This window comes from Pundamilia nyererei, unplaced genomic scaffold (assembly GCF_000239375.1).
Source record: "Pundamilia nyererei isolate P.nyererei 1_Seehausen unplaced genomic scaffold, PunNye1.0 scaffold00479, whole genome shotgun sequence".
In the NCBI taxonomy this organism is placed as follows: Eukaryota; Metazoa; Chordata; class Actinopteri; order Cichliformes; family Cichlidae; genus Pundamilia; species Pundamilia nyererei.
In genome coordinates this window covers 56,183-66,514 of record NW_005187880.1, presented here as the reverse complement: position 1 = coordinate 66,514, position 10,332 = coordinate 56,183, and the positions used below count along the sequence as shown (strand labels likewise).

Here is a 10,332-nt window from a genome sequence, read left to right as displayed (position 1 = left end):
TATATATATATGTATTTTATATTATGTGCGCATTGTACACTCTGACCTCTGTCAGACTTGATTGCTTTTCAGTCGGGAAACTTGCACAAATGCCTCAGACCACATTACAAATTGCAATTTAAACATTGTGTGACACAACCTAATGCAAGATGTGTGATAAAAGCATTATCATATTTGTTTTATGTGAGTGCCAAGATTTTGAAAGCAAGTGGAAAAAAGCAACTGAAAATCCACTTAATTCTCCGCTAGAATATTTGTGTAACGGCGATATCGCGACAACCTACTACTAAAATCTCGCGATTTCTAGATTAATAACATTCGAGAGGCGTCTGCCAAGTTTGCTAGTATTACTAGCAGTCCGGAAATAGGGACATTTCAAATTAAGGGGATGTAAGCCTCTTATCGTCTTTCTTAAGTTTAAGAACAAGTTTAAGAACACAAAACATTAATATTATGATAGTATACGTTATTATTGTTATTATTATTATTATTATTATTATGGCCTAAAATTTGATATAGATATAAAATTATATCTAATTTGTTTTTTAAGCTTTTATTTTGGCGTCACCGGATAATTGCGTTCACATTGTTCGCGTTCCCTTCACGCACTTCGTGGGGGCTTCGTCTCAGCTTCAGCTAAAGAGCAAACAGACAACAGCTGTGTTTGCTTGAAGTATCAACCTTGAAGCTGAAAATACGGGACTTTATTGCCACTTGAAATTCAGTAATATCGTTTTAAAAAGTTATCTGAAACCATTAAGGAAATGAAATAGCTGTCATTTTACATAACCACAGAAACGGGCGAGACGCAAAGGAGAAATAATAACAACATCAAAACCCGGCAAACAAAGAGGTCCCCTTTTCAACGGCATCATTTTTCCTCCATATTCTATAGTTATGAGTCATGTGGCCGTCGAAAATGCCCACGGTCTAGAACAGCAGGTAAGCTGTGTTTCTTTTATATGTCTTAAATGTTCGCTTTAGAAGTAATGTAAAAAAACGGCAGTGGTAAACATTAGCTTGCCGGCTAGCCTGGGTCTGCTAACAGTATGCTATTGTGCTAGCTTAACGTCGGGTGCGCTGCTTTTGTTCGCGCACACGTCTGACGGTGGCTGCGGAGCATACGACATGAAAATGTTTTGGCCCCTCTACAACCTGACCAAGAATGCCTTTATTGAATTGCATTCTAGAAATAAAACATCCGTGTTTTGCTGCTAGACTGATCGGTGTTCTTTAAAACGAAGAGCTAAATGCGAAATGACGCACGAGTGGTTCCTCTGGCCCCCTCATATGAACACATGAAACGCACCCCTCAACTGTTACGTCCACTGCGCTTGTCTTGCAGCTCGATATAATAATAAAATGGAGGTCAATGTGGCTGGAACCTGCGGGTCTGCTTGCTACACAAACAATGCGGCGTGACTGTCGCCCTCCCCGGCTTTTAGATGATACGCAGCATTTTCCAGACTTCCATGTTTTTATGTTGACTGCGTCCCGCTAAGAGATGGTCATTTCTTCTGCGTCACCAGCAACGTAGTCTATCTGTGTCTGGCTGGATGGTAACAGAAAAGTACTGCATGTACTCGGTTGATATTTTGGAGAGCCCCTATTGGGGAAAAATGTCTAAGAAGGAGTGTGATGCGCAACCTAGGCCCCTATTTCAGCGACTTATACATCCTCATGAGTTTAGTTGGCTTAAGCTGAATGTCACCGCCGCCACCCCCCAACACAGTTAGATTTTTGGTAATGAAAGCATTAAATACAAAGTTGTTCCCTGGACAGCAGTGAGATTTGACGCACCAGCATCGCATCTCAGTATCCCAGACCAGCTGTGGCTGGGTGCAGTTTGCTGACATCATCATGATAGGAATTCAGCACGCTGGAGCTCACATCTCTGTCTGCCTTTCCCTCGCTCTTTTTTTTTGTTTGTTTTTTAAGTCTGCTGCAGAATACAAAAATAAAAATGACTTCTAGTTTTCTTTTTTCATGTCAAATCTGAGTACTCAAACCAGTCCATGCAAGAAAATTTTTCACACTCCTTATTATACAAAAACGTTTTTTTTAAAAGGTAGGCAGCAGCTCTCTGTGTCACCTACTCTTAAGGATAAGTGGTCTGTGGCCTCAAACACAGCCTGCCTAACAATCTAAAGACTAGTTTCCACTTATTTGGTTTTACAGGCATTCTTAATTTATGGGACTAAATGTTGCTTGGGTGTAATGGAAAACTACAGAAAGAAACAGGGGAACGAACGGTATTCGAGAGGAAAAATATTGACTTGGGGTTGGTGATGGTGGATACATATACCAGTGACACTGAGCTGTCTTGTAGCATTAGCTACTGAAAACCTAGACAACTGAGAACCAATAGGGAGATTACTACAGAAATGCTACTCTGTGTTTGTGTCTATGATGGAGAAAAATCAACTTGTAATGCGACCAGTTAATGTAAGAAATGGGCAGTAATAGCTTTGATAATTCATTTTGTTAAAATGTAACTTAAAGTTTTAGGTTGCTTGAAGTGGGTCAGTGAGTCGTTTTCTGTTTTTGTGTTTTGTTTTTTTCCCCCCTCTAGCTCGCTGTCCTAGACTTGAGCGCTGCAGACGGACAAGGTGGCGGCAATAGCAGTAAGCAGCCTTTGTGTTTTTGTTAGAATTTTTCATTTTGTCATGATAAAAACAAACAGGTTTTAAAAAAAAAAAAGTGACTGCTGTATGTCTGCATGTGGTACAGTGTAAATGCATCCCTGGTGCTGTGTGGTGATACTGAAAGCAGATGTTTCTGTTAACTTAAAATATGCATGTCTTTGGATGATGCAAAGGTTTTGAAGAAATTTTGTCTTTAAATCTTTTATTATTCATTAAACACGGTGACTTTTCAGTTACATGATCTATTTTTATTTAAGTGCAGAACATCTGTTTTTAATACAGTGACATTTAGTTGCAACCATGTGAAAATGAATATTTGCATGTCACCTTTAAGTTTTTCTTTACATTATAGTTTAATAATCTTTTGTCATTGCAGTCATAATTTGTGGGTCAACCTTGAAATGGTTAGTTAGATTTGATTATAAATGCAGTGTGACGTAAGCGCTGACTGATTCTTGGCTGTCTGTCTCTTTTGCAGGGCGATACATACCTCCACATTTAAGGAACAAAGATGCTCCCAAAAATGGTGAGTAGGATCCACTTAACCTTGTTTCCTATAAAGAAAAATCTGAATTGTGTTTATTTTTAGGCCACTGGGAACTCCCATCGCTGATTCCTACCAAATAAATCATTTTCATTTTCAGCTTTCATAGCTGAATTTCCGTGTTTTCACTGATTGATTAGTGAAATCCATCGACATTGTGATATTTGATGTGATGTGCGAAGGGCAGGTCGAACTGCGAAAGTGCACTCTCATTGGCTAATGATTTGTGATTGCCAAGTAGCAACGAGCGTACCCTGGATAATGCTCCTTTGTGACTCTTGAAACAAATAAAATTTACAAAATGGCCTTTAAGTTGTGTTGATTGTGACCTGAAGCAGGGAATGTTTTAGTGAGGTCACAGAGTGGGAGCTGATGTCAGGTTTTCCCTATATGGCAAATAAAAAGAGTGCAAGTTTAAAGCACTTCAGGTCTGGTTTTGCTTTTCAGACACAATTTTCAGCTCTGTCCATCTTTATTTCTCTATGATTAGCAGTCGGTCTCCTTTATCTGTGCTGTTTTTTTTAAACGTTACTACCACGTATGGTTGATTTTTGGAATAGTGAGGAAGACATAGTATTCTAAAAGACCCCACACTTGTAACTCTACAAAGTATCTCTATTATATCAGCATCTGTTTTTAACCATGAGTTACAACTGGAATTTCATCTCCTAATCCAGCAGGAAATGCCTTTGCTGCTGGGCGACAGGGTGGTTACACCATCGCGCCTGCAGCCAACTGTAAGTTCCTCTCTGAACTTCTGATTTTCTTGGATAGAGTTGTGCAGAAGTTGGGGAATTGGTCTTTTTTTTTTATATTGATTTTAGAGTTGTTTTTGTGTTTTGTAAATTGACTTATTGATGAGTTCATAGTGAATGCCTTAACATTTAAGTGCGGCTGCATATCGGAAGCAGCAGCAGAAGCATCTGAAAGTGCTTCTTTGAGTTGGTTTGTTTAATCATTTTGACCTGATGCATCTAATTTCCTACCTTTTCACAAAAGTACATTTTTCATTAAAAATTAATTTGATAGATGTCAAAAGGGCTAAAATATAATCGCTGGTGTTTTATTGGTATGCTGAAACAACACTATATGGACAAAATACTGGGCCACCCACACATTACACCTACAGAAGCTGTTGATCATACCATGACGCTCCCAGCGCAGTTTTTGTGCTGATGTTAATGCTAGAGGAGGTTTGCTGAGTCAGCAAAGCGTTGGCGACTTTACGAGTTCTACACCCGTGACAATGGGACTGAAAACACTTGAATTTAAAAGATGTAAGAGGTGTAGCCAAATACTTTTGCCCATATAGCATGTATTGCCAGCGCTCCACCAATAACAGCAGTGATGGTCATGAAGACGATGTTCCTGCAGGTGTGATGGTATTTATTAATTATTTTGTGCACTGTTTCCTCTCTGCAGACGGCTGGGACGGCACGCGCAACAACTTTGTCAACGGCTACCACGACAATCGCATGACGGGCAACTCATTTAACCGTGGCCCGCCTCGCATGGAGCGGGGAAGAGGTGGCGTTGGAGGTGGTTACCGCAACAACAGGGGTGGAGCCTTCAACCCCATTAACCCAGCACAGCCAATGGGCTTTGCTGGGTATGAAAATAAAGGTGCGATTCAGTTTTAGTGCTTCCAACATTTCTTTTACTTAGCTCGTGCATCCAGTATGTGCTCATTTACCTGCCTCTCCACTACATGAATGACTGGATGCGTCTGCTAGCTGTCGAAACCTGATGGTTTTGTGGTGTTCTCCTTTTAGACGCAGGTGGCTGGAACACTGCCAAGGACGCCTATAGCAGTTTTGGCAATAACCGTGGAAAGTCTGCTTTCTTCAATGACAGAGGCAACGCTAGCCGAGGAAGGTGAGTGGATCACATACAGTGTTGAGAGCTTATGTTCAGCGTCAACAGAAAATTCCCATGTTTACTATAAAAGCTAAAAAACGACCCTCTTGTGAACTCTTTAAATGGTTTATTATTACCCAAAAAATGTTAAGTGGAGAGCTGTGGTTCTATAATTTGGAGAAAGTTTCCTCATTATTCATCATTAATGTGTGTGTGTGCTGTGTTCAGGTTTGAGCATGGAGGATTTGGTAATGGAGGAGGAGGAGGAGGAGGAAACAGCCGCTGGGTGGAGGAATCCAGAGATGACGGAGACTGGTCCAAACCAACCCCTCGCAACGAACGCCTTGAACAGTGAGTCTGTGCTTTTGAGCCGCTGTGGGAGGTGTAGTCTACTTTCTAATTTATTGTAAGATCAGGAACTTTCAGGTGAACTTTGCAAAAGTAAAAAATTAGTCCACAGAATTAGATTATTAGACTAGTGTAATTTCACTATTAGACTGTGAGTCATATTGTTGGGATTTCATTGGTTCTTGTGTAACAGAGTAAAACACAGGAAGGTGAAAGCAAATTCTTTGACGTTTTGTTATTTCCAGTTGTCATCTTAACGACATTCGTTCTTAACTTATTTGCAAGTTTCTAGTCTGATGTCAATATGGAAGCATCTTTAACTTTGTCTGTTATGGTTCTGCAGCATTTCCCTTACCTGACACATGATAAATTCAAATGTCTGACCAGCCCCAGTAAAAATAATGCTAGGTTTTTATTCTTTTAAAATTCGTCATTCAGATAAATTATCCCAAGAAATTGCTGCAGTTACTCTGAGCAATAAAGTTCCAGAGCGTTCGACTAACCTTTGCTGCTCTCTCTGTAGTGAATTGTTCTCTGGCAGTAACACTGGGATTAACTTTGAGAAATACGATGACATTCCTGTTGAGGCCACGGGACAGAACTGCCCTCAGCACATCGAGAGTGTGAGTTACTCACATTGTATCAGATACCAGTTGCACTGTTGCTTTTCTTTGCTCTTTCTGTACATGTTTCTGTTTGTGATCTCAGTTCCAAGACGTGGACATGGGTGAGATTATCATGGGTAACATTGCTCTGAGTCGCTACACCAGACCCACTCCTGTCCAGAAATACGCCATTCCTATTATTAAATCGAAGAGAGACCTCATGGCCTGCGCACAGACAGGTAGTGCACAAACATAACAAAATATTGGAATTGGGTCGATGAGAGGAACAGCAGAAATGGATGAGGCTGTCCTTGTGTGTTTCAGGCTCTGGGAAAACGGCAGCATTCCTCTTGCCAGTCCTCAGCCAGATCTACACTGATGGACCAGGAGAGGCCCTTAACGCAGCTAAAGCATCAGGACAGGTAAAAGAGAAAAATCAATATTATCTAGTTAAAAACAGCTAATTTCATCATGGCTTTGAAAGGGGCAAAACAAATGGTTCAGGTGCTGAGGGGGATTTCATGGTAAAGTAATTTAATTAAAGCATATCCTCCAGATTAAAAATAAAAGCATTAATTTCAGGCACGTGCACAGTTCTACAAATGAATGGGTATTGTTCATATGCTACCACAAACGGTGAGCACGAGTTTCAGTCACTGCAACAAACAAGCAGACCTGCTTAAGTTGATCTTTTTTGATACCAGTAGTATACTAGACCATCAAAGAAGAGGCAAAACAAGCAGCAGTTAAAGAAAAGCACAAAACCCTTTAAGACACAAGTCCTACCTGTCAGCAGCCATCTCGATATGACACCTGGCACCTATTTAGGGAGTTATTTTGTCTAATTTAATTTAAGCTGTTATTGAGAAAGAAAATTATCAGCAGGTAAGTCTGATTTTAAAGCTTGTCTTTCTTTCCTCTGGAAGTTTTTATTCTGCTAACTTCACTGTTGTTGAATTATTCCATGAACTTTAAATCGGGAATTATTTGAGTGCCACGTCTCTGATAATTGTCGGGTAATTCCTGTTACACGAGTTCTCCCCTAATTTACATTGTGAAGCCTTTAGGGGATTTTTGCTCTCAGGAGTCAGACTAGTCCCTGATAGGTTTCCACATGTTCTGTTCTCAATCACGTTTGTTGCTGTGAGACTTAAATGTTGTGTCATTGCTGCTTTGCAGGAGAATGGAAAGTATGGCCGTCGCAAGCAGTACCCCATCTCCCTGGTGCTGGCTCCCACCAGAGAACTGGCACTGCAGATATATGATGAAGCAAGGAAGGTATTTAAACACATTGGTGTGTAATAATTTTATTTAGTGATGTGATTTTTAGATTTGTGTGTAATTGTTAATACGTTGTATTTTCCTGTTAGTTTTCCTACCGCTCCAGAGTGCGTCCCTGTGTTGTGTATGGAGGAGCAGACATTGGCCAGCAGATCAGAGACCTGGAGAGAGGCTGTCACCTGCTGGTGGCCACTCCAGGAAGACTCGTGGACATGATGGAGAGAGGCAAGATCGGACTGGACTACTGCAAGTAAGACCTAAACGCGAGGAGTGAGTGATGGGTAAATGTCTGTTTCATTTTTTCCAAATTTCAAACTCTTTTCTTCTGTCTCCTTTAGCTACCTGGTCCTAGATGAGGCTGACCGTATGCTGGACATGGGCTTTGAACCACAGATACGGCGCATCGTCGAACAGGACACCATGCCTCCTAAAGGCATCCGACAAACTATGATGTTCAGCGCTACGTTTCCCAAAGAAATCCAGGTATATCTTCATTATCTGCAGTAATTGTGATAGAAATTGGAATTCTTCTTCTTTTTCCTCTTCTTCTTCTTCTTCTTCTTTTTTCTTTTGTTTGTTTTTTGTTTTAATCCGCCCGTTACTAATAAAGAAAAGTGCAGCAAGCATTCACATGGTGATCAGTGCTTCATTTTAAAGATGTAAAATTTTCCATCTGTTTAGTCAGACGGTGCAAAACAGTTGTGTTAAGCACATATTTTGCTCATCCTGCAGATCTTAGCTCGGGATTTCCTGGAGGATTACATCTTCCTGGCGGTGGGCAGAGTGGGTTCCACCTCGGAGAACATCACGCAGAAAGTGGTGTGGGTGGAAGAGAGCGATAAGCGGTCTTTCCTCTTGGACCTGCTAAGCGCTACAGGTGAGCCGATCTCAGCTCAACTGCCACATGTCCCAACACATAACATAAATACTGATTGCAGCCTGAGTAGACTTATCTGCAATTATCTCGAGCCACACACACACAGTGCGATTTTATTTCCCCTGTCTTATGGTCATCATCATATTGTCATCCTCACATCTCAACCAATACATTACTGTGTTTCCCATGCTTAGCACAGTGTAATGTCCATCAGCACCCTTTGTCTTTCAGTGAAAATTTCACTTAGATATGTTTGTGTGTGAAATTAGGAAGATGTATACCTCTAGGCTGCCCTGAAAAAGGTTTAAAACCTCTAATTTAAAAGATGCTCTTTCTATATTTGTGGTAGTTGGCAAGAAACATTGTGTTTCCTGGATTATATTTGCCTCCAGATGGCAGTGGTCTATTTTTATTACAAAATATCTTCTTCTTCAGACTGAACTTTAAAAAAAAAAAGAAAGAGGATTTTTAATTGTTTGTGGCTGGGAAAACAACCTTATTGTTTTGTTAGTGATTATATGGCAACATTTTAAACCTCTGTTAAATCAGCAATATCAGACACACAAGCATTGCTTTCAAACTGGAGTTTACATGTCAGTGGTTTGTGGTTTTATCCCAAGCCATCCCAAGTGAGGTACAGGACAGTACTGGAGACAACATAGAGAAACCTGGTAAGATCCTCAAACAGGAAACTTTTATCTGTCATTTCATATTTTAAATAATTTTGCTCGACTTTACTGTTCTGTTCTTTTTTTTCGTGGATGGAGAATCTCCTGTTTATTATGTTTACTTAGGTTCTGTGTCCCATTTCACACGTCGGGTCCTCTCATGTGAAATTAAACATGCCTGTTGTTTGATTTTATAGCTTAAGGTTGTTTTTGTCATCTTTAAAGTATGTTGCTGTGATGTCTTTAGGTCAAACCCATAGCTTTAATGGAGAGAGTCTGGTCATGTTGTGTTCGTGTGTTGCCGTGTATCTAACTTTTGATATAAGTGTAGGTCAATTGATGATGTTGATGCGGGAAGAATACAGTGACCAGAATCTTTCCATCAGTGCCTCTAGTGAAATCTGCATGAAAACACATTGCTGCTGGTCATTTTACCCACACTGCACCTCCTGCTGCCTGTTGCACTGTTCTGCTCATATAACAACATCTGCTGTAAAGTAATGCTGGTAGATTTAACCCTGAAACCTGCATGTTAGTCACCCCATGGACTGACACACGTATATACATGTAAACATATGATCTGTATACAGGGCTGCTGCAACAAACCCACTAACTGATGTGCTATGGAGGATTTCATATACAATCAAGGGCGTTGATTTATGTGTGCATGGCAGCAGAAAACCGTTCACACGTAAAATTGTATGATTCATTTAGATGCTAACTGATCCCATTGGCTAGAAGGCAAATCAATCTCATGTAGTGGACTGAGAAGCTTAAAGGTCAGTTTAGCAGGCTAGGCCATCAGGGATGGATTTTAATTTATGTGCTTGGTTCTCATAATTGCTCGTGCACTTAAATTCTATATAATTCCAGCATGACTGTAACTTCATTATTTGTTTGTTCCACAATTTGGTCCAGTATGTCTGCTACATAAAGCCAGAGTCATAGTGGCGCAGGATTATTAAACTCAGTCTTTTATTTAGTTCAAACACAGTGCAGCCCTACAGTTGTTTTATTCTTTGTAGCATTAACACCCAGTGTTTCCCCCTCTTGGTTGACCAGGTAAGGACTCATTGACCCTGGTTTTTGTGGAGACCAAGAAAGGTGCAGACGCCTTGGAGGACTTCCTATATCGGGAAGGCTACGCCTGCACCAGTATCCATGGTGATCGTTCCCAGAGAGATCGAGAGGAGGCCCTGAACCAGTTCAGATCAGGAAAATGTCCCATCCTGGTGGCTACAGCGGTCAGTAAAAACATCCTGTTGGGTGCACGTTACGGTGAACCACAAGAGGAACCTTTCTGTTAACTGACAACCACAATCGACATAAAACTGAAGGTGTGAGTTTTTAAAGTATCTGCTCCTGTTTTTGTGATCTCAGGTAGCAGCTCGGGGTTTGGACATCTCCAACGTGAAACATGTTATTAACTTTGACCTGCCAAGCGACATAGAGGAGTACGTCCACCGTATTGGACGTACGGGACGAGTAGGAAACCTGGGTAAGGCTA

At 40.7% G+C, this 10,332-nt stretch overlaps 1 protein-coding gene across 4 annotated transcripts in view; it reads left to right on the top strand.

Annotated features, from left to right (window-relative positions):
* The first annotated feature begins 581 nt into the window (after window positions 1-581).
* LOC102204387 (ATP-dependent RNA helicase DDX3X-like) overlaps window positions 582-10,332 on the top strand; it is a 13,902-nt gene continuing 4,151 nt past the window's right edge. The window contains exons 1-17 of one of the 4 annotated variants that reach the window (XM_013916142.1): window positions 582-942; window positions 2,573-2,624; window positions 3,124-3,171; window positions 3,870-3,926; window positions 4,612-4,812; window positions 4,962-5,064; window positions 5,275-5,397; window positions 5,918-6,017; window positions 6,103-6,238; window positions 6,324-6,421; window positions 7,179-7,277; window positions 7,370-7,530; window positions 7,619-7,763; window positions 8,013-8,157; window positions 8,778-8,828; window positions 9,888-10,069; window positions 10,206-10,323. In XM_013916142.1, the coding sequence (XP_013771596.1) occupies window positions 898-942; window positions 2,573-2,624; window positions 3,124-3,171; window positions 3,870-3,926; window positions 4,612-4,812; window positions 4,962-5,064; window positions 5,275-5,397; window positions 5,918-6,017; window positions 6,103-6,238; window positions 6,324-6,421; window positions 7,179-7,277; window positions 7,370-7,530; window positions 7,619-7,763; window positions 8,013-8,157; window positions 8,778-8,828; window positions 9,888-10,069; window positions 10,206-10,323 (1,864 nt within the window). In that variant the 5' untranslated portion in view covers window positions 582-897. Of the gene's footprint in view, window positions 943-2,572; window positions 2,625-3,123; window positions 3,172-3,866; window positions 3,927-4,611; window positions 4,813-4,961; window positions 5,065-5,274; window positions 5,398-5,917; window positions 6,018-6,102; window positions 6,239-6,323; window positions 6,422-7,178; window positions 7,278-7,369; window positions 7,531-7,618; window positions 7,764-8,012; window positions 8,158-8,777; window positions 8,829-9,887; window positions 10,070-10,205; window positions 10,324-10,332 lie in introns of all 4 variants that reach the window. The other 3 variants (XM_013916141.1, XM_013916143.1, XM_013916144.1) reach the window with 3 other exon arrangements.